This window comes from Panthera uncia, chromosome B1 (genome assembly GCF_023721935.1).
Source record: "Panthera uncia isolate 11264 chromosome B1, Puncia_PCG_1.0, whole genome shotgun sequence".
Lineage (NCBI taxonomy): Eukaryota > Metazoa > Chordata > Mammalia > Carnivora > Felidae > Panthera > Panthera uncia.
In genome coordinates, this window is record NC_064811.1 from 178,260,518 (window position 1) to 178,285,639 (window position 25,122).

Genomic DNA, 25,122 nt, shown 5'->3' on the forward strand with positions numbered 1-25,122 from the left:
TTTTTTTTTTTTTTTTTTTTTTTTTCTGTTCATTTATACCAGCTGTTCTCATACTTCTGTGTGCATAAAATATACTTGGAAAGCTAGTTACAATATATATAGTTCTGGAATACATTCTTAATGGATTCTGACTAATTTAACATGATATGTGGTCAGGGATTTGTATTTAAACAAATAATCCACTTTTGGTTCCCAATTTTGCATATAACAAGCTGGCTTAGAAGTTATAACTCCATCCTGTCAACAAGTAAAATGTTGAACAGACTGAAAAATCAGCTCTTCCTAGATCTAGAAGAGATCCAAAATTGGAAGGGAAAGAGAATACAGTGAGTGTCATAGCTTACTACAGCAGAGACCAATGAGCAGAAACCAGTGTGGGAACAAGTGCCGAGGTAGAAAACCTAAACTGTAATTGGTGAATTGCCGGAGGCTCAGTGCAGACAACTCTAAGGGTTAAAAAACCAAGGGGGACCCAGTCATAGGGAGCCCCTTTAGTATTTGAGATTTACCTCCAGGAGCTTGACCAGATTCCTGTAGTAAATATCAGAGAAAAATCCTTTGGGTTTTTTATAGGTGGAGGGGAATGGAAACATTTTGAAATATACCAGATCACTTTGTTCTTCTTAATAAAGCCTGTTCTCAGGGGAAACTTGTTAACTAGACTCTAACCTGCTGGAGTATTATCAGAGACTAAGTGACCTGGGGAAGGAGAATACCCAACTAGTGTTTCATGTGAATGAAAGAAATTCCCAACTCCATCCCACTCTAGCCATTCTATCCCATTTTCTCCCAGAGGAGAAAAAAACCCTGAAAAACAGTTGTGACACTTACAGTCCAGGGGCATAGGCTTACTAAAAGACTGAGACCTAATTAGAGGACTGTAGATCAAATATCCTATTCTCACATCTCACCACTGCATATTTTAAACTTTTTTTTTAATGATTTTTTTTTTTTTTTTTGAGACAGAGATGAAGCATGAGAAGGCAGGGGAGGGGCAGGGAAAAAGGGAGATAGAATCCGAAGCAGGCTCCAGGCTCAGAGCTGTCAGTACAGAGCCTGACACGGGGCTTGAACCCATGAACTGTGAGATCATGACCTGAGCCGAAGTCGGTCGCTTAACCAACTGAGCCACCCACGCATCCCTTGCCACTACATTTTTAAAGGCCTATTTGTAGCAGTGCCTTTCCTCCTGACACATCATCTCTGGCTATCAAGAAAAATATACAAGACATATCAAAAGGCAAAAAAACACAATTTGAAGAGAAAAAGCAAGCATCAGAATCAGACATGGCAGGGAGATTGGAATTATCAGAGCAGGAATTTAAAATATCTGATTAATATGCCAAGAGCTATAATGGATAAAGTAGATTGCATGCAAGGACAGATGGGCAATGTAAGCAGAGAGATGGGAATCCTAAAAGAGAACCAAAAAGAAAGATTAGAGATAAAAGATTTCACTCATATAAGGACTTTATGATACAAAATGGATGAACATAAAGGGAAGGGAAGCAAAGAGAATATAAAAACAGGGTGCAGGACAAAACAGAAGAGACTCATAAATATGGAGATGAACAGAGGGTTACTGGAGGTGTTGTGGGAGGGGGGATGGACTAAATGGGTAAGGGGCATCAAGGAGTCTACTCCTAGAATCATTGTTGCACTGTATGATAACTAACTTGAATGTAAATTAAAACATAAATTAAAAAAAATCACTAACAGAAATGAAGACTGCCTTTGCTGGACTTACTAGTAGACTGGACGTGGCTGAGGAAAGAATCACTGGGCTAGAGGATATATCAGAATCTTTGAAAACTGAAAAGCAGAGAGAACAAAGCTTGAGAAAAAGAGACTATCCAAGGACTGTGGGACAACTGTAAAAATTTCAATATGTGTCTAAAGGGAATACCAAAAGGAGAAGAAACAGAGGAACAGAAGAAATATTTGCAACGGTAATGACTGAGATTTCTCCAAATTAATATCAGATCCTAAAGTACAGATTGAGAAAGCCAGGGAAGACCAAGCAGGATAAATGCCAAATAAACTACACCTTGCCACATTATCTTCAAAGACTCAAACAAAAATTCCTGAAAGAAGCCAGAGCAGGGGGTAAAAAACCTTACCTATGGAGGAACAAAAACAAGAATTGCATCTGACTTTTCAGATACCATGCAAACAGTAAGAGAATGGAATGAACTACTCAAATGTTGAGAGAGAGGGAAAAAAAAAAAACACCTAGAATTCTGTACCCTGCAAAATTATTTTTCACAAGTGAAGGATAGTTTGTCAGACAAACAGAAATTGAGATTTGTTGCTGACCTTATAAGAAATTTGTTGACCTGCCTTATAAGAAATGTTTTAAAAGAAGTTCTTTAGAGAGAAAGAAAATCTATAGGTTAAAAACTTGGATCTATGTAAAGAAAGGAAGAACATCAAAGAAGGAATAAATGAAGGTCAGATAAAAACTTAGAAAAGGAAATAAAATATGTACAGTTGGGGGAAAAAAGATATAAAACTGTTTCTGTTTACAGACGATGTGATTATCTTTGTAGAAAATCTGGAAGAATCAATAAAAAAAGACGTTTGGAACTAAAGAGGAATTATTTCAGGGTTGCATGATACAAGGCTAAGATACAGAAGCCAGTTACTTTCCTATATACCACAACAATACATGAAATTTGTAATTAAAAACAATGCCATTTACATTAACACCCCCAAAATGAAATAAATACTAAGGGATAACTAACAAAATATGTAAAAGATCTATAGAAGAAAAATTACAAAAACAATGAATAAAATCAGAGATAATAGAGATATTTTATGTTCATGGATAAGAAGACTATTTTCAAGATGTCAGTTCTTCCCAATTTGATCTATACATTTAGTGCAATCCCAATAAAAAAAAAACAAAAAAACCTCCAGCAAGTCACTTTGTAGATCATGATAAACTGGTTCTAAAGTTTATATGGAGAGGCAAATGTTCCAGAATAATCAACACCGTATTAAGGAGAAGAGTAAAATTGGAGAGCTGATACTACCCGATTTTAAGATTTATTCTAAAGCTACAGTAATCAGGAGAGTGTAATATTGATGAAAAAATAGACGAATACATCAGTGGAACAGAATAGAGAACCCAGAAATAGACCTCCGTAAATAGCAGATTTTTGATGAAAGAGGCAAAAGGCAACACGGTGATGCAAAGACAGTCACTCTGACAAATGGTGCTAGAACAGCTAGACATCCACATGCAAAAAAAAAAAAAAAAAAAAAAAAAAAAAAAAAAAAAAAAGAATCTAGATGCAGACCTTATACCCATCACAAAAATTAACTCAAAATCTGTAGACCTAATTGTAAATGCAAAACTATAAAACTAGAAGATAACATGAGAAAACCTGTATGACCTTGGGCATGGTGAAACCTTTTTTAGGTAGAGCATCCAAAGATACAATTCATGAAAGAAATAATAAATGATAAAATAGACTTCATTGAAAAATGAAAAATTTCTGCTCTGTGAGAGGACAATTTCAAGAGAATTAGTAGACAAGCCACAGACTGGGAGAAAATGTTTGCAGAAGACTCCTAAAGGACTATTATCCAAAATATAAAAATACTCTTAAAAGAATAAAAACACAAGCCAACTAAAAAATGGGCCAAAGACCTTGAAAGACACCTCACCAAAGAAGATATACAGATGGCTGATCAGAATATGAAAAGATGCTTCACATGATATGTCATCAGGAAAATGAAAATTACGATGGTAATGAAATACCACTACACAACTCTTAGAATGAAAACAAAACAAAACAAAACTGAGAACACCAAATACTGACAAGGACATGAAGTAATAGGAACTCTCAGACATTGCTGGTAGGAATACAAAATTGTACATAGCTGCTTAGGAAGAAAGTTTCTTCACAAAACTAAACAGATTCTTGTCATATGATAGCAATCACTCATTGTAGTATTTATCCAAAGAAGTTGAAAACAATATCCCCGCAAAAACCTGCACAAAGATGTTAATAGCAGCTTTACTCATAGCTGCCAAAAACTTGGAAACAACCGTGATGTTTTTCAGTGGGTAAATGGATAAACTGGTACATCCAAACAATGGAATGTGATTCATTCAGCTCTCAAGACATGAAATCAGCTCTCAAGACATGAAAAGACATGGAAGAACCTTAAATGCATGTCACTAAGTGAAAGAAGCCAATTTGAGAAGGCTGTATACTGTTTAATTCCAACTGTATGACATTCTGGAAAAGTCAGAAATCTGGAGACAGTAAAGATCATTGGTTGCCGGGAGTGAGTGGTGAGAGATGAATAGGGAGAGCACAGGATTTGTAGGGCAGTGACCATACTCTGTAGATATTATAATGATAGGTGTGTGTCATTATACTGTAGTGCAGACCCACAGAATGTACAATATCAAGAGTGAACCCCGAGGTAAATTGTGGAATTTGGATGATATGTTCATTCATGGTAAAAAAAAAAACCCAAAAACCAAAAAACAAAACATACCATGCTGGTTAATGATGTTGATAATGGGAGGGTCTGTGTATGTGTGAGGGCAAGGAGTGTATGGGAAATCTCTATTTCTCCCTCCAATTTTGTCATAAACCTAAAACCTAAAACTGCTGAGAAAACAAACAAACAAACGAACAAAACCCCAAAGTCCTGGGGAAAAAAATCCCAGGTGATTTTTTATTCAAGTGCTCGGGGAACAATACTCTGAGAACTGAATTTGCATCTCTGTGTTTATATGTGGCCTAGCTGTAGTTGTAACCTGTCTCTTACTGTCTCTGAATTCATACTCTTCTGGCTCTGATAATTACTGAGCATAGAACAGAGCTAAGATGATTAAATTCTGTTCTTCAGATTCATCAGATGAAACAGCTAAAACTAGTACCTGTATTACAAGGCTTTGTGGAGGCCAAATGATCTGGGTGTAGATGTGTAAAAGGGTTCTGGCACATGGTACACCTCGATAAATGTCACTGATGATGGTGATGCTTTTCAAGAAGTAGAAAACACCTAATCTGCATCTCAGGGAATACAGTTTTTTTAATCTTAGGTCTGCCTTTTTGATTGATTCCAACAAAGTTCTCTCAGGGTTGTATGTATTAGGCAGACATGAAACCAAAGCATAGAATTTTTAAAGAATCCTGTAGGATTTGAGGTGTGAATTAATGCTTCCCTGATTTCAACTTGTTAGTTTTTATGACAGATGTATTCGTTTATTCAGCAGACAATTTGGATATTTTAATGATTCCTGGGCAAGTTATTACAAACAAGATTTACATAGTTTTGAACTTGATCACTTGTTGTTTGTATTCATCATTTAACATTGTAAACATTTCCCTAATGGATGGACATATCTTGAGACGGGCCTTAAGCCTTTCTGCTCATTTTTACCCTTTCCAAACACTGTATTGCTCCATCCATTTTTTCATTCATCTGTTAATTCTTTATTGTTAGTTCTACAAATATTGATCAAATATATATTACAATTTTCATATCTATACTGTGTGTGTATAAACTTAAGAGAACAATGGGTGAATCAGTTTATTACTGCATTGTGTGTCAGTCTTCTTCTGATAGATACAACCTTGAAGCATTTATATCTTGTTACCATTTTATTATTTATTTATGTAATATTTATTTTGAGAGGGAAAGTAAGCATGAGTCAGGGAGGGGAAGAGACAGAGAGAGAGAGACACAAAGAGAGAGAATCCCAGGAGCCCAGTGCAGGGCTTGATCCCACATACCATGAGATCCTGACGTGAGCCAAAATCAAGAGTCAGTGGTCAACTGAGGTACCCAGGAGCCCCTGTTGTTACCAGTTTTCAAAGAGAGCAAAAAGTTTACTGAGTTATAAACTGGTAACTATGCATATATATATACAATTTAATATCTCGTATATCCATATACATTTTTGCCTTGAGATATGTGTCTGAATCACATGTTTCATGTTAGAGTTATTTTCTAAGGAAAGGTAATCTACTTAGGACTGAGAAAGAAAAAAAAAATGCATAGGAAACATGGAACATGTTCACCAAGTAGTGAATTATGCAAAGTCAATTACAGTGTAGTAGTGAACTGTTGGTACCTCAACTCTTCAGAAGCTTTGGGTCTATTTAGTACATTTCAGTATATTTAGTAGAATCCTAGGTGTGTATAGCACAGCCAGAGAAAAAATCACCCTGTTAAAATGTTTGTACAGGGCACTGTTTACCAGTTTGTTTGTTTTTCTCTTCAGGGTATCAGAACCATACGTAATAGGCAGTTCTGCTCAACCAGATCTCTCTCTATATATCATTATCTATAAAAATTGATTAATTAGGGGTTTTATGAAGAAATACTTTGGAATAACTTTGCAATATATATTTATATACAGACATAAGTTATCATAAATATATCACTCTAAAAGGCATACATTGAGATTTTGATAAGAATCTGTTACTTTCTAGAAAGTTTGGTTAACATTAAAAAGAGAAACCATGTTTCTTAAAAAAATCCCTTCAAGGACATTAAAGATAAAAATTACTTTCATCATGGGAAATATGTTAAACATCTACAGCTACAGATTAATAATCCCTTTTAGTTTTACATAACCTTTTAAAAGGGGTTATAATACTAAAAAGTTACGGTATTTGGATTAAGTGGTGTTTTTTCTTGTTCCTGTAATAAAAAATTGAGAAGACTTATTATAACGGAGTTAACAGAAGCACGCCCTGCGGCTATTGCCTAAACCTTCCTGGATGCTTTGATGCAACTTGAGTGCCCTCTTCAGGCTGCATTTGAGTATATTAGAACAATTTAGAATGTCCTTTGAATTGGTAAAATTGGGCCTCTCCCATTTCCTGTGAACTACCAAAACAAAAAAATATTTTTTTTTTAGGTAACAGTTAAGTGCTTGTAGCTTTTGTGCTCGTCAGCTTTGAATTTCAGATGGCAGTGAGGTCTGAAGTGTGCTGAGCACTGGTGAGGTCTTAATTTGGTTGTTAGTCTAAGCTGACATAGACATATGCAAGAATCCAGTGAATTTCTTTGCCATTATTAGTTTGGATTTCTCTATTTACCTATTAAGCATTAAGGAGTTGGAATATGGGGCTGAGGGATAACGGAGTCAAGTTTATAGAAGTCAGTTTATGTTATTGGCGCGCATTCCCTCTAAGGAGTCCTTTTCACTTTGAGTAGATATCATTAATGTTGAAATATGTATTTCTCAGGTTCACTGAATTATTTTTAATGACAGATCTGTTCACTGATGCTCTTGCTACTGAATTGCACCCAACAGAAAAAAAGCCCCATCTACTCTGTCAGTATTAAATTTTCTCAAAGTACTGCATTTGTGTTGAGAAAGTATAATTTGCTTGGCTTCCCTGCAATTCTGTATTACAGCTAGATATATCCTTAAGTAGAAGCAACCTGTCTAGAAAATTTTTTGATTACTTTGGTGCTCTAGGTTCCAAAGGAGAATGTGTAAGAAATACGTCATCATTTCATTTATGTACTATTTTAATAGCTTCATATATTTTCCCAATTAGACCAGTATAGTAACATTCTAAGTGCCTTCCATTTATTTTCTTCCCCTCCAATATGCTGTACACACTGTTGCCAGATCCTGATTTTTAAATTAGTATTTTGCATAATCCACTTTTTTCAAAACACTCATAGTTGTTCACTGTTTATAGAATAAAATCAAGGTCCTATTTATCTTTCTACTGCAAGAAAGCTTCCAATCTCTCCTTAGTTTCGAACATGAAGCTTATATTCTGTTATTTGAAATGCATAATATACATTTCAGACTGGGTAGTCCTTGTTTATAGTGCATTTTCTACCTTAATGTTCTCTTCCTATCCTTTTGATTATAATTTTAGTCCTTCCATTCTCTTTGAATTTTTCACATTCACACTTTATACAACTGCTCTAATCTACTGTGATCTCATTCTCCTCTACATATATATATGGCACTTACAATCTGCATTCTTTTTTTAATATATAGTTGATCTTTGAACAACACATGAGTTAGGGGACTGACCCCCACACAGTTGAAAATCTGTGCATAACTTTTGACTCCCCTAAAACTTTACTAATAGCGTACTGTTGACAGGAAGCTTCACCCATAACATAGAGTCGATTTACAAATATTTTATATGTAACATGTATTATATACGGTATTCTTACAATAAAGCTAGAGAAAAGAAGATGTTATTGAGAAAATACATTTCCAGTACTGTATTATATCCAAAAATTTGCATATAAGTGGATCTTTGCAGTTCAAATCCATGTCGTTCAAGGGTCAGCTGAATGTATTTACTTATGTGTTAGTGTGTTTCTGTTCATTTCTCTAAGAAGCTTCTTAAAGGTGGAGATTGTGAGTTATACTTCTTTATTATTGCAGCATATATTAAAATGCTGAATAAACATCGTTGATGATTTAGATCTAGATTCCATATTTGCATATGAAATTAACATGAATTATGTTAGATGATGTTAGATGTTAGATGATGACTTAGTCATTATATTAGATGATGTTCGATGATGATTTAGTCATTATAACCTTTCAAATTATGACTACCATTCCTTTGGGAAATACCATGTATTTGTGATGGTAACTTAGAATTTAAAGTATTTCTTCTTTTTCTTCCCAAGACCACCAATAGAGTGAAGTAAATTGGTCTTAAAAGAGACATTAACCTGTAATGTAAATCTCACAAAGTGGGCTTTTAGTCCCTTTAGAAGTCAGAAACTTAAATGTAGTGATATTTAGTTTTAGAGCATATATATATATGTATATATATATTTAGGAAAGTATGTTATTATCACCATCATCAAACCTTTGTTAAATGACTGTTCTGTACTAGGTCCTAGACATTCAACAATCAGTGCATAAATACAATATGCATAAACAGAATAGACATATGCATTAAATAGTGCTATGCATTAGCTGAGAATTTCCATTTCAGGCACTTGCCTTAATAAGCATTGTAGGTGTAGAGATTTGAAGTGACTTCTGAAGGATAAGCAGTTTTTAAGCAAGCTTTGAAAGAAAGAAGGACAGTCTAAGCAAGAGATTTAAGCTCAAAGAACGAACATGGATGTCATAAAACGGAGAGAGTCTTTAAGTGTAGACTGTTCATATAGACGTAGGCCATAGATACAAGTTGTGGCTACGAGGATCTTGTCTTCCTTCTGCCCATTGTCTTCATTAGATAGGCAATGGGAAACTCCTTAGGATTTGAGAACATAGGATAGAATCTACAATTGCTACTTGGGAAATTTAATTGAAAAAGTGGATTGATATGGATACAGAGTTAAAAGGCAAAATTAACTCATCCTCCTTGACTCCTCAGTACTCTGTCACATAATCTTGCTTTATTTTCTTCAGAGTATATTTGATGATCTGAACTGTTGTGTATAACTTGCATGAGGCCTCTCTTTCCCCTTGGATTGTATTCTCCTTAAGATCAGAGCCCTTGCTCTTATATTAATTTTTGGTGGCACTAAAGTATATTTGTGTAATGAATTAAAGAGTGCATGAATGTATGTACATTCTAGTAGGTCTGGGCTTAGGTTACAACATTATGAGGGAAAGAAATTCAACATTATCCCTGTCTCACATCATCATTCTAGAAGATACTGTACACAGATGTTGAATAGTAAAATTTGATTGTTTTCTTCCTGCATTATTTTTCGGAATGAATCATTTTCATTTCTTAGAATAGCATCGTCCCAAGAATGCAAGTTTTTGCTGAGGTGCTGTTTTTCTAAGTTTCATTTTTCTGAAGTTAAAATGTTCTTCTGTGTAAAAATACACTTTTTTTTTTTTTTAATTGCAGTGTTACCTGTTTGATTTTTTTTTTAAGGTCGCATTGTCCTCTTGAGTTTTATTGGCATGCAAAGATGTTCAGACATACTTAATTGTTGCTGCCAATTCACTGTGTCAAGTGCTTCTTTAAAAATCAATGGTGAATACTTTCCAGTAATATTATATTCCATATGACAAAAATCAAATCAGATTTTAGGACTTATGCTGGTTTTTACTGTTTTTATTGTAGCAGTGAGGCACTGCTTTAAGTAGATGAGGGAGGGCACAGGCTGTGTATTCCTCTCATAAACAGAGCGCATGTCCTCATTTATGCCACAGCTCCTTTTTGCCTTTTGGTTCTTTCCCTTGTTAGGCCTTTGTGCTTGCTCTTCCTGCCGCCTGAAATTTATTCTCCAGCTTGTTTCGATAATGTGTTCTTCTCATCCTTGGGACCTGAGCTTCAGAGTCACTTTATATGAGAAACCTTTTAGGACGTTCCATCTCTGTAGAGCCTCCACTGTTTGCTGCAATACCAGTTCCATGTGCTATGTTCTCAGTGTATATGGAAAGTGTAATTTGTCACTTGGTTGTTTATTATGTCTCCCCACTAAAGTATCAACTTCCTGACAGCAGAGACCTTGGAGTTTAGTTCATTCACTGTCATTAAGTCCTCAGTAAGTAGTTTTGCAGTGAATTATACTAAAGTAAAGCTTATTTAACCACCAGAGCTTTAAAAGATTATGACCATTTTCATTGAACATATTTCTGCCTACTGAGCCCAGTGCAGCCTTAGGCCGATCCTTGCAGTCATCTGTGTTTGTACTATGGTCCAGTAAAAAGATGCCCTGAAGGTCTTTATGCTGACCTCAGATTATAGAGCCCTTTTAAATATGTATTTTAATAACAGCAATATTATGTGCTCCTTGTTAATAATAAAAGAAAGAAAAAGCCTAAAATGAACAACTACACTCCCTAGTCTTTGCACTCATGTATTTGTATAGTTGGCTGTGGGCAATCACTATTATTTCTTTGGGTTTTCTTCCTCTCGTGGTTTTTTTTTTTTCCTTCATATATCTAAATGTTATAACAGTATTTCATACAGCATACTTGTCTTGGCATTTCTTGCTATGATAGGTAAGGATTTAATTCATTTCTCCCCTTCTTCTTTTATTATTGTAACAATAAATGGCATCCTTTTATTTCTTGTCCACTAACTAGAGATGACATCTCTTGGTTCCCTCATTTGTCATATGAAGATTAGCAAACACACCCTTTCTTGTTCCTTCTTTTCCTTCCCTTTTACCTACCAAATCTTGTTGATTGTATTTTCATGTTTTCAGAGTTGATACCATTTACATTCTATACTATTCAAAATAATTAACCTTTCTCATTTCCAATTAATCAAAATTATGATACATTTTAATTTGCATTTTATTTAGACCTTTTATATTCATTTTCTTATAGTTTTTCCTGGAGCAAATATGTCTTCCATACTATGGTCTTAGTATCTTCCAACTTGTACTGATTCTGATGACTGCTTAGAATCTTTTCATTTTATTTATTTATTTATTTTATTTATTTATTTTTATTTTTTTCAATATATGAAATTTATTGTCAGATTGGTTTCCATACAACACCCAGGGCTCATCCCAAAAGGTGCCCTCTTCAATACCCATCACCCACCCTCCCCTCCCTCCCACCCCCCATCAACCCTCAGTTTGTTCTCAGCTTTTAAGAGTCTCTTATGCTTTGGCTCTCTCCCACTCTAACCTCTTTTTTTTTTCCTTCCCCTCCCCCATGGGTTTCTGTTAAGTTTCTCAGGATCCACATAAGAGTGAAAACATATGGTATCTGTCTTTCTCTGTATGGCTTATTTCACTTAGCATCACACTCTCCAGTTCCATCCACGTTGCTACAAAGGGCCATATTTCGTTCTTTCTCATTGCCACGTAGTACTCCATTGTGTATATAAACCACAATTTCTTTATCCATTCATCAGTTGATGGACATTTAGGCTCTTTCCATAATTTGGCTATGGTTGAGAGTGCTGCTCTAAACATTGGGGTACAAGTGCCCCTATGCATCAGTACTCCTGTATCCCTTGGGTAAATTCCTAGCAGTGCTATTGCTGGGTCATAGGGTAGGTCTATTTTTAATTTTCTGAGGAACCTCCACACTGTTTTCCAGAGCGGCTGCACCAATTTGCATTTCCACCAACAGTGCAAGAGGGTTCCCGTTTCTCCACATCCTCGCCAGCATCTATAGTCTCCTGATTTGTTCATTTTGGCCATTCTGACTGGCGTGAGGTGATATCTGAGTGTGGTTTTGATTTGTATTTCCCTGATAAGGAGCGACGTTGAGCATCTTTTCATGTGCCTGTTGGCCATCTGGATGTTTTCTTTAGAGAAGTGTCTATTCATGTTTTCTGCCCATTTCTTCACTGAATCTTTTCATTTTAAAGTCCAATTAAATTTCAGTTCTAATTTGTACTTCATAGTTTCTTAGTTGGATCACAGCTTTCTTAGACATCTTCTACCCTTCCTACCTTAACCATAATTCTGGTTGCCCTTTTCCGTTTCTTACAGTATTCCTATCATACTCTTAAGTTTTCTTATTTTTTCATTCATATTCCCTTTCTACCATTTACACCCTAAGTCAATTTCATGTTTCTTACATCTCTGAGAACATGTTTATTTCAGACTTAAAATTGGTTTGATATAGAATTATACATTGAAAATAACATGCTCTCAACACTGAAGGAATTGTTCATTATCTGCCAATATCTAGTACTGCTAAATACTAGTCCAAGCCCAATCAATCTCATTGTTTGTCATTGTTGCATTTTTTTTTCTTTTTGGTCAGACATTCTTTTTATCTATAATGATCTAAAATATCACAGTATGTCTGGGTGTCTGTCTTTTCCCATTCCTCTTATGCAGAACCTAGGAAGTAATTTTAAGTGTGGAGACTTAGTCTCCTTTAATTGTTTTGTGTCTCCAGAAGTATTTCCTCCATGCTCGCTTCTTTTTCTAGGTCTCCTCTGAAAGTTGAAATTTGGGGGTTATATCTCTGGGTCCCTTCCTCTTTTCTTTGCCAAATGTAGTCCACCTGTGAATTTTTTGTTTTTTGAATTTTATTTAACTCTATCTTCTTACGTTGGTATTTAATTTGAACAGTCATATGTTAAATTTTAAATGCTGCCCTTTACTTTCTTTGTTCCTTTTCTGTGATACCATTCTGTGTGTGTGTGTGTGTGTGTGTGTGTGTTTGTTGAATACTATTGGAAGAAGCAGTCTGTCAGGGGCCCTGAGGATCCCTGCATGTTTTTACCGGTTATGCCAAGAAGGAGTAGGCTTGGCTGCTCTTTTCCTGGACATGTACAGTGAGAAGCCTTAAGGAAGGAAATAACGTCTTCCACTGAACAAAGCACATTTATTTCATTTATTATAAAAACAGTAAGTGCCTCAAACTTGTTCCTCTCCTGTAACACAGTTAACTTTGTGGTGGCATTCATGAGGGACCCTTTGTGTCACTGGTAAGATTTGGGGGCAAGAGGAACTGATGCTAACAAACACGAAGTAATAAAGTCCTTTGTCTCTGACCCCGCTGTCTCATCTTTTCTGCCAGCATCCATGAAACGGTAACAGGGTAGCTTGTTAGCTTGTACATAAGACAGTTTCTTCTGGAATCTGTTTTGTTTTTTAAATCATGTCAGGTTTTCCTCAAATATAAGGTGATTTTTTTTTTGTTTTTCATTTCGCCGTAGAAAGACTAACATTGAGACTGGTTGGGAGTGGGGCAGAAGTTTGGGTCTTCTGTTCTCTATAAAGAAATTTAATTATCTCTATTTTGAGTTCCATTTCTTACCTCCAGACTCTGCTGCTTCTTAACCCAGCACTTTTCCTAACTCTTTCCTGCACTGCAGTCTCACTTTGTGATTGTACCCTTCTCCATCAAAACTTTGCCACTAGCTTTCTGTTTTCCAGGTACTTCATGAAATCTCTTATCTGCTGCTGACTGTCCTCCAAGTCTTTTATGTTATGATGAGATTGTGCATTTTTATCTCTTCCATTTTGGGGAGAAGAAGATAAACTCCTTTCTTAATTATATGGAAGGAACACACTTTTTTAAAAAAATGCTTTAATGATCCCATGTTGCTTTTTGTTTCTAGACTGTGACTACGTCCTTCTAGTAATACTCCAACTGTACACTTAGATATAAAGCTTTGATATCCGGAAAATCAGCAAAATGTCCAACAGAAATTCAAAATAGGAATGACTGTTATTCATAGAGGAGGGCTTATTTGTGGCATTCGGTTCGGCCACCAGACAAGTTTTTGCTGACTTACAGTAATTTTGAGTGTAATTGCATTTTTAGATAAATGGAATATATAAAGATGCAGTATAACTATATTTACAATTTAAAACATGCCTATGTTTTTGTCTCTTTGTTAAACTGAATTGCTAATATTCTTTTTTTTTTTTTTTAAACATTTTTATTTATTTTTGAGACAGGGAGAGACAGAGCATGAACAGGGGAGGGTCAGAGAGAGGGAGACACAGAATCTGAAACAGGCTCCAGGCTCTGAGCTGTCAGCACAGAGCCCGACGCGGGGCTCCAACTCACGGACTGTGAGATCATGACCTGAGCCGAAGTCGGCCGCTTAACCGACTGAGCCACCCAGGCGCCCCTGAATTGCTAATATTCTTAAAATCTGCTTTATGTTTTTTACTAAAAGTCATTCGAAGATTTAAATTATATATATATATAGGGGATGCCATAAACTCTAGAATAAGAGTTGTCGCTTATTTAAAGGGCCATGCCAGGCTTTCAGTCCACACAGTTTCCATTACAACTACTCAACTGTGTCCTTACACAGCACAGTAGCCGTCATAGCAATATGTAAATGAGTCATTGTGGCTGTGGTGCAGAAAACCTTTATGGACAACGCAGTATGAATCTTACATAGTTTTCAAATATCCTGGACTGTTTCTTCTGTTTGTTTTTTTTTTTTACAACCATGTAAAAATATAAAAATAATGCTTGCAGTATGTGTAGAAATTAGCCAACCCATGTGTTGGAATTACCTGTTTTATTAACAGCTTTGTTAGTGCTTGAGTGCTGACGTGTTTTTACTCTGCCCCATTATCTTTATCAGGCAAGCTAATGAAGAATATCAAATACTGGCTAACTCCTGGCGCTATTCGTCTGCTTTCTGTAACAAACTCTTCTTCAGTATGGTGGACTATGATGAGGGGACAGATGTTTTTCAACAGGTAAAAGAGTTGTTTCTTATTTTGCTACTATATATGACAGAGTTGGTTATGGTCGGTACATTTTTGTTTGCCAAGTAAAAATACAATTCGTTGAATAAGTCAATAAATACAATGAGTGGTTGTAATAAATCGTATGATAGGATTAAAGTAATTTTAGCCAGTATTATCTTTGTCAGTGCACAGTTTTTTCTATTAGTGTGTGTGGTAAACACATGTTAACTTTTTCATTATGGAAGAAATCCGTCTTTTCATGTATATAGTGGTAGTTTACATCCATTACCCTTATTTTGATATTTAACTGTATTGGGTTTAGGTGATATTTTGCACAAATTTTCAAAATTTTTGAAATTTTGTATAAATTCAATGTAATTTTTACTTAACCCTCGCTGCTTCTAGTGTGAAAGATACCGAGAACTTTACAAGTATTAAATATTTATTTAAAAGTGTTCTCTGTGGTGGACTGAACTGTGACCCTCCCATAACCCCAAAGTGACTGTATTTGGAGATAGGGCCTTTAAGGAGATAATTAAGGTTAAATGAGATCATAGAATGGGACACTAATTCAATAGGACTGGTGTCCTTATAAGAAGGAAAGACACTAGGAGAATACGTGCACAGAGGAAAGGCCACATAAGGACACTCCAAGAAGATGACTGTCTGCAAAAAAGCAAGAGAGGTCTCTTTAGGAAACAGTTCTACTGCTGTCTTAATCGTGGTCTTCTAGCCTCCAGAGCTGTAAGAAAACAGATTTCTGTTTTTTAAGCCACTCAGTCCATGGTATTCCGTTACGGCAACCCAGGCAGAAGAATACATTCTCATTTACATAGTCTTCTCTGTCGAGCAAGGTAATGAATTGTGGCGAAGGATGCTAGTGGTCATGACTTTTGTCATGGTTGTGTCATCATCTTTCCTAAACTCATGTTCCAAGCACTCTTTGAAATGCTTAATATGTATTCTTTCATTTAGTTTCACAATGATCCAATGAGAAAAATACTGTGATCTCCATTTCACAAATAAGGAAGTTAAGGTATGGGGAGGTTGCTTAGCTAAGTTTACAAATTTAGTATCATTTAGGGCTAGAATTTGAGCTCAGCAGTCTGGCTCCCAGGGCTCTAGTTCTTAATTATGCGGTTATCCTGCGCTTATTAATAGATTTATATTTATACCGCATGATCAGTGCCTTTCAAATGTAAAACTTATGTTAGTACCTGGCATTGACTAGTTTGGTCTATTTTATTTTTCTCATATGTGACATTCTTTGGCTTAATACTTTACCAGGTCATAGGAAAGCACTTAGTTTTGTAAAGAATCTAGATCACTAATTATAAATGGGCCATTAGTAAGTAGTTTTGCTTGTTTGCTTCCAGACTGATTATTCATTCCTCTTTGTCAGTTTCCAGTTGAATGAGAGAAATTCTCTCTTTACCTTCAAAACCCTTTATTCTTGGTCATTCCTGTTAGGTTTCCTTACTTATTTTTCCCCTATAAATTTATTTTGCTTTGGGGATGTTTCTTTTTGTTCACCTGTTCAGCAGATATTATTGACTGTCTACAGAGCAATGGATGCAAGAGAAACACACACATAGCTCTTACCCATAAAGAGATTATGGATCAGGGAGGTGATAATAATAGTAATAATATAATAATAAAAACATATAGAGGCACCTGGGTGACTCAGCTGGTTAAGCATCTAACTCTTGATTTCAGCTCAGGTCATGATCTCACTGTTTGTGAGTTCGAGTCCCATGTCGGGCTCTGCTCTGACAGTATGGAGCTTGCTTGGGATTCTCTCTCCCTCTGCCCCTCCTCTGCTCGCTTGCTCTCTCTCGCTCTCGCTCTCGCTCTCGCTCTCTCTCTCTCTCAAAATAAATAAATAAACGTTAAAAAATGCATATGTACAGATCTTCTTCAACTTATGATGGGGTTATGTCCCAATAAACCCATTATAAGTTGAAAATATTACAAGTAAAAAATGCATTTAATACACTTAACTACTGAACATTATAGTTTAGCCTTACCTTAAATGTGGTCAGAGCACTTACATTAGTCTACAGTTGGACAAAATCAGTTAACACAGTCTGTTTCCTATTAAAGTGTTGAATATCTTTGTAATTTATTGAATATGGTAGTGAAAGTGAAAATCAGAATGGTTATATGGATACAGAATGGTTGTCACTGTATCAGTTGTTTACCCTCATGATTGCATGGCTGACTGAGGGCTGTGACTCACTGCCCTTGTCCAGCATCAGGAGCTAGTATTGTATTGCATATTACTAGCCCACAAAAAGATCCAAGTTCAAAATTTGAAGTACAGTTTCTAATGAGTGTGTATTACTTTGGTACCAAAGTAAGGTCCAAAAATTATAAAGTTGAACCATCGTTAAGTCAGGGACCATCTGTAATTTCAAATAACATTAATGTTATTTACAGGTCTCCGTAGAATCTCAGGAGAATTGACCTTAGAGATAATCAGTTGAAGTGCTGTTCATTATTAGGAAATAGTTGTCCAGGTCTGATCTGATGGCTAGAGCAGAGGCTTCAAGCCCAAACATCTACTCTGGCCAAGTTTGTAAATTAAATGAAGAAATCAGATTGGATTAGCTTAATTTCATTGTGGTATGTTTATTTACATATATTTTTGATATATTGAACACATTCGTTCTTGACTTGCTTAATTACTTATGTTTTCTCCTATTAAAACAAAGTCTTGGTCTTTTTTTTTTTTAATCTTTGATGGAAATACTATTTCATTTTTCTCCTAACTACTGTAAGAAATAAAGCCAGTAAAACACAGTGGAACTAACCATTGGTCTCATTGTTGAGGAAACAATATGGTGTGGATGAGGACTACAGCAAAGTAGAGAGGATAAACTTGATCTCAGTGAGAGAGATAGAGCTCATTTGAGCTCTGTTGAGCAAATGAAGGCCACATGTAGCTGGAGCTGTTTTTCCAAGAAGGAATCCAAATATGAATTTTTATAAAGTTTGGCATAGATAGGAAAATTGACATAAAGATTGTGTTTAATTGAAAAATTTCCTCAGGTTAATTTTTTTTCAGCTGAATTCTGACTATAGACAACTGCTTTGTCTTTTCTAAACCTAGCCCCTTGCTTAGCAGTAAGAGTTATTTTAAAACACATAAAAGTGGTGACAGTTAACGATTTTTATGGGAAACTTTAATCTAAAAAATACGGAAGTGCACATTTTGCTTTACTGAGAACTACTAAAAGATTTTCAGTGCCATGTTTCTTTTCTTACTAACTGTTGAACCACATTTTGTTGAAGTGCTCTTTATAAAGTGACATTTTAAAACACCGTGCTGTCTGAAGATAATATTATCATGAGTGCTAAAACTTGGCAATTCCTGGCCTACTGGGGATTTGTTGGGAAAGTAACGTCAGCTCTATGGGATTTCTGTGTAATGCTTGTGGGTACGAGACTGATGACAGACCAGCCAGTTAACGATGACGATGTGTTACAAGCCCCTGTGGACCAGCAATAAGATTTGTGTTGTGCTCTGCTTTGTAGCCTTGGGAAATTTGTACATTTTAATGAAGGTGAAAGCTTTGAATTATATGCTCTTTTTAAACTCTAAAGTGTTTAGATATTCAACTTTATTAGGAATTTTCTGATTGTTCCAAGTACAGAGACTTTTTACTTGGAATCTGTTATTTACATGTTGGCTGTCGCTCTCTCTTGTGTACCCATCACGGAAACGCACATAAACACGTCTGGAGTGGGAAAAATCACAGAGAAGAAAGCAACTGGTGACTGTTTTGTGCTTTTTAACCAGTGTTACTAACATCCATAACATGCAGGCCCGCTGCTGGTACTGCTGATTCGTTACTTTGATGTCAGCTGCCATGACAGTTTTTGCCTTTTCATTCTCAGTATGGGGAAATGCTGAGCTATATGGCCAAAGAAGGCCAAAAGTCTCTTGGCCTTCTATTTGAGACATTTTTCATAATTCCTGAGCAGTGAGAATTCAATTGACATAATTGTTATAGCTTGTTACTCAATGCAAATTAACCTGCATTTGTTTTAGATACCATATTCTTAATAAGCACCATTTACATTAAGGTAGTGTTCTGTTCAGTACAGTTTTCGAATGGAATTACCTGTAGAAAACAATTGGGAGATATAACCATTTTAAGACAGTTGAATTAACAGAGAAGTTGAATAGAAGAAGACTGTCATTGTGGATTTCTCCTGTAGTCTGGTAAATTTAAGCTGTTTGGAACAAAAATCTTAGTTTCTTATACCATCATTTTTAAAAAGTCTTTAAATTTTTAATAATTTAATAATTTGACATTAATTCTATTATGCATTTATATTTTTCATCAAATGCCAGTATTTTTCTTTAATAAACTGGGTAAGTGAGACAGTACGATAAGTGTGCAGGTTCAGAGAACTTAGCCGAATTCACAAGTTCTTTTTCAGTCAGTAGCACATTACAGTGAGTAAACACAGTAACTAAACTCTGGAAAGCCACTTGGATCTTCAGAATAAATGCTGTTTCCAAAACTCATGCAGAAAAAATAACCCATAAAATGTTCGATTAATGATATGTAAAGATTGTTGTGATATTATATTTAGTATTTTTTATCTGATGTTTTTCAGCTCAACATGAACTCTGCTCCCACGTTCATGCATTTTCCTCCAAAAGGGAGACCCAAGAGAGCTGATACTTTTGACCTTCAAAGAATTGGATTTGCAGCTGAACAACTAGCAAAGTGGATTGCTGACAGAACGGATGTTCATGTATGTTTTTATTCCCTGCAGTTTTAATAAGAGGCTAATTACTTTGCTTTGTTAGAGCACTGTAATAAGGCCACAGGATTTTTAAAATTACGCTGTACAACATTTTGTCTTGCTTAGAGAAAACTGTCTGATAGCTGTAACCTGAACTTTGACTGAGTTAGGTGAATTTAAATGGCCGTTTAGAATAATGGTACACGGATACTTTAAGAACCATTAAAAAGTACATGAGTTAGTCACAAAGTAATTTCAGAGGCTAAAATATATATGGAACATTGTTCAAAGGTATTAAGAAATTCTAATTAAAAAGATGTGTAATTTTTATTTAGCTTTTGGGCAAATAAAAATGATACAATACTCACTTTTCATGAGCCATGTGAAAAAATACTCATATATGCTGTTCTTGGGACTGGAATAACTATTTTAAGAACGTGTGTAATGTCTTTCTTTTAAGTAATGTAACTTTAACAATTCCACGTCTTAACCTAAGGACATAATTAGGGATGATTCAAATACTTAGCCATAGAGACTTTATTTTATTTTATTTTATTTATTTATTTATTTATTTATTTATGTGTGTATTTTTTAGAAATATTTTTAAAATAACATTCATTGTAGTAGGAAAAAACTGGAAATAAGTTACATACTTTATCTTTAAGTAGTTGAATGTACTGTAGCATGGACAGCAATGATCTGCAAGTACATATGACATCAAAAGAAGCCCAAAGTGTAGGTTAGAAAAACAGTATTTATAGTATGATCTATAATTTTGTTTTAAACCATAAATAGGAGTGTGGATATGTAGACTGTTTATTCAGGGAGTAAACAAACCAAAATCTTGATGGTAGTTAATGTCTATGTGGAGGGCTCAAGGCTGCTTTATTCCCACTTCTCACCAGAATTTGCTAGAGTGAACAATTACAACCAGTACCTTTCTTCTAAAATATGTAACTTTATCATAAGGTGTAAACACATTTATTCTTAGTCAAGATGGGTGTCTCTCATCACTGTTAAATTATTTACATCATGGGTTTTAATGATATTTTGGCAACTAAACCCATTTTCTTAACTCTTGACATATTTTTTAAATGTTTTGGCAAATATTCAGTTCTGCAACAGTATCATGTAGTTCGTACAAGATACTGAGGGTAATATTGCAAAAGTACTATTAATTCTTTATAAGAGTTGCTGAATTTTAATCAGAAATGATCCTAACTTGTTGATCATACCTATATGTTAAGTTACTTGATAAATATACTTTTGTTAAAAAATCTATTTGAGGGGCACCTGGGTGACTTGGTTAAACATCCGACTCTTGATTTTGGCTCAGGCTCCTGGTCGTGGGACTGAGTGCCACTTCAGGCTCCTTGCTAAGTGTGGAGCCTGCTTAAGATTCTCTTTCCCTCTCTCTATGCTCCTCCCCTGCTTGCGTACATTTGCTCTCTTCTCTCTCTCTCTCTCTCTCTCTCTCTCTCTCTCTCTCTCTGTCTCTCTCAAAAAAAAAAAAATATATATATATATAGATACACACAATTTTTTTCTGAAGGTGAACTGCATTTCCTGAGAAATAGGTAAGAACAGTACAGATAACACCTTCAAAGATTTACATTGATGCAATATTTTTATTTGAGCGGCTATCCATATTCTGGTCAGTTGACCTATTAATAGCCTACGGTAACATTTTCATGCCTTCGATATAAAAATCCAGTCTAGAATTAGGTATTGCATTTAGTTGTCAGGATTTTTTAACCTCTTTTAATCCAGAATATTTCCATAGCCTATCTTTGTTTTTTAAATACATTGACATTTTGAATCCTTTTCCATTTTTTAAATAGAATGATTCTCATTTGATATGCCTGGTATTTATTTTTTCTGATATTTGTTTATGATTGGATTCTATTTATGCATTCTCAAACACAATACTACATAGGTCATTATTTGTTCTAATGACATCTTTATGCACATGATATCTGTCTGACCCTCAATGATGATGTTTAATTCTGGTCAAGGTGTTTTCCATTTCTCCCCTGTATAATTACTGTTTTCCCCCTTCTCCTTTGTTGTTAGTGAGTTGTCTGTGTGGAGACACCTTAGATTAAAGAAATATCCTGCTCCTCATCAAAATTTTCTGCTGGATCTAGCATCCACTGGTCATATTACTCTGATTCAGATTTTACTGTGATGGTTGCAAAGTGATGATCCAATTCATCCTGTCCCTCCATATTCCTAGTTGGCCTTCAGCATTCTACTGTGAGCAAGAGACCTCCCCTCCTATCAATCAGTCAGTCAGTCATTGGTAGGGGCTCATAAGTTGAATTTTTCTACAGTGGTTTATAAGTTATTACTATGCTTAAATGTTTTGGTGCTAAAATTGTTCTAGATTTGACCATTGGGGTCTTCTTATTCTGGCTCTTATGTCTGTATGACATCTCTCCATCATTTTCTTTTAAGCATTTTCTTACTTTCCTGACGTAACCATATATTTCAGGCTTATCTGCCTAATCTGCCCTATGTGGCACTCAATTAGCCATCTCTCCTCAGAGTGTTCATTTTCTTTGGTGAGAAATGTTATTAGAACCAAGATCTTTATGTAATTTGAAATCATGATTTCATAGAAATGCATTCTACTTTTTAAAAATACTTTTTATGCTTGAGGTGCCTTGGTGGCTCAGTTGGTTGGCGTCCAACTTCGGCTCAGGTCATGCTCTTACGGTTTGTGAGTTCGGGCCCCGCATTGGACTCTGTGTTGACAGCTCGGAGCCTGGAGCCTGCTTCAGATTCTGTGGTCTCCTTCTCTCTCTAACCCTCCCCAACTCTCCTTCTCCCTCCCTCCCTCCCTCCCTCTCTCTCTCTCTTTCTCTGTCTCTCTCTCAAAACTAAATAATAAACATTAATTTTTTAAGATAGCTTTTATGCTTTAGTGGGCACCATCAAGAAAATGAAAAGACAAGCCACAGAAGGGAAGAAAATATTTGCAAATCATTTTTTGATAAAGGACTTATATAGTATGTATATAGGAATCTTATAACCCAGTAATAAAAAGTCAACCCAATTACAAATGAAGAAGAATCTGAATAGACATTTCTGTGAGGAAAATATGCAAATGGTTAATAAGTACATGAAAAGATGCTCAGCATCTTTAGTCATGAGAAACCTGCAAATCAAACCTTCAGTGAGATAGTGTCTCATACCCACTAGGTTGGCTGGGATCAGTAGTGAGAAAATATATTGGTAAGGAAGTGGAGAAATCCGAATTCTCATTTACCCCTAGTGGGAATGTAAAATGGTGCAGCCACTCTGGAAAACAGTCTGTCAGCTCTTCAAATCAAGAAACATAGCGTTACCATATCACCCAGCAATTGTACTGTTAAGTATGTACCTGAGATAAACGAGAATATGTGCCCACACAAGGTCTTGTCCAAGAATGTTTATGGCAGCATTATTCACAAGAGCCATAAAGTAGTAACAACCCAAATGCCTATCAACTGATAATGGATACCAAGTTTTGTTGTATCTATACAATGGAGTGTTCAGCCATAAAAAAGAATAAAGTACTAAAACATGTCACAAGAAGAACCTTGAAAACATCATGCTAAGTGGAAGAAGCCAGTTGCAGAAGAACACATTTTATATGAAAAATCCAGTATAAGGGAAATCTGTACATGCAGAAAGTAGATTCTTTGTTGCTTAGGTTTAGAGGGTAAGGGGAATAAGAGGGTTTTGCTAAAGGGTTTCCATTTGACCTAATCAGAATATTCTTATACTGACTTTGGTGATGGTTATGCAATCCCTTGAATATACTAAAAACCATTGAATGGTACACTGGGTGAATTTTATGGTATGTGTATTATATCTTGGTAAAGATGTTAAAAAAAAAAAACACTTAAAATGTTGAAGATGTTAAAATGCCCCAATTTGGAATAATACATGTATTACACCCGTCTCATCCCTACCCTGTACTAGATGATCCCATCTTCCATAGGTGAAACACAGCAATTCTGGGTTGAATATAAGTCATGTTTGCATGTGTGAACTATATGCATCTAAAGCAAGTCTTTTTACATAGCCACGATGTTGGAAACCATTTGTTTTTGATTTGTAAAGAGTAAAGGGAGTATTAGTTCCACGTGTGAAGAGTAGGGTTTCATCTTCCTAAAGTTTGGTGTTGAAAATTGGAAGGAGTAGAATATGGTCAAGATAAAAACACTTTTACTGAAGTACTTTATTCAGCTCATAAAACTTTTGTTGCATGTTTGCAGATTCGAGTCTTTAGACCACCCAACTACTCCGGCACCATTGCTTTGGCCCTGTTAGTGTCTCTTGTTGGCGGTTTGCTCTATTTAAGAAGAAACAACTTGGAATTCATCTATAACAAGACTGGTTGGGCCATGGTGTCTCTGGTATGTTGTTACACTATGCTTTTTCCCTTTATTTCTTTGTATAATATTGGAAGTTGTATGGTTGTTGGTATTCAACAAAGGTGTTAAAATAATTCAGTAAGGAAGAAACAGTCTTTTCTTACTGGAAACTTATGCTGGAACAGTGAAATATCCTCATGTGAATAACAAACCACAAGTTTTAGCTCACACCACATATAAATTTACTCAAAATGGATTATGGTTCACCATATGTAAAAGCTAAAATGATAGGTCTTCCAGAAGAACACAAAATCTTTATGACACAAAAAGCACGGGCCATGGAAGAAAAAATAGTAAATAGCACTTAATGATGATTTAAAAGTTTGCTCTTCAAAGAAACTGTAACACAATGAAAAGGCAGTCCATAGAATCAGAGAACACATTTGGAAAATATATGTGTATGGGACATGTATCTGGAATATGTAAAGAATTATTGCTACCCAGAAGACAGAATCATGGTTTTAAAAAAATAAGACAATCTATTTATAGGCAAGATGGCATATATACATGCTAACCTTTCTCTCCCACTGAAGAACTATAAACCTGGAGAGAATGCAAAGCTCATCAGGTATTTGGTGTTCCTAAAAAGTAAATGTTAGCAAGTAGATCAGGTAAGAATGCCAGTATTCAAGATGACAATTAGTTAAATAAAAAATTATCAATCTTCCTTTTGTTTTTTTTTTTTCCTTGAGTTGAATTGGGGCAGTTTGGAAGAGACATATATGTAGGAGATACTTCTAGTAGATTCTTGTTTTTTTGTTATTGTTTATTTTATTATTTTTCTATTGCTCCCCAATTGTCAGGCAATCCTGTGGCAGGACAGTAGGGGCAATGAAAGCAGTTGGCAGTGGGAAACTATAGA

The 25,122-nt window shown here is 35.4% G+C and overlaps 1 protein-coding gene across 6 annotated transcripts in view; it reads left to right on the top strand.

Annotated features, from left to right (window-relative positions):
* The window catches only part of TUSC3 (tumor suppressor candidate 3), a 277,933-nt gene that overhangs the window by 133,668 nt on the left and 119,143 nt on the right, over positions 1-25,122 (top strand). For all 6 annotated transcript variants that reach the window (XM_049631696.1, XM_049631693.1, XM_049631695.1 and 3 more), the window contains exons 3-5: positions 14,967-15,084; positions 19,705-19,845; positions 24,102-24,242. In XM_049631696.1, coding sequence (XP_049487653.1) covers positions 14,967-15,084; positions 19,705-19,845; positions 24,102-24,242 — 400 coding nt within the window. The remainder of the gene's footprint in view (positions 1-14,966; positions 15,085-19,704; positions 19,846-24,101; positions 24,243-25,122) is intronic.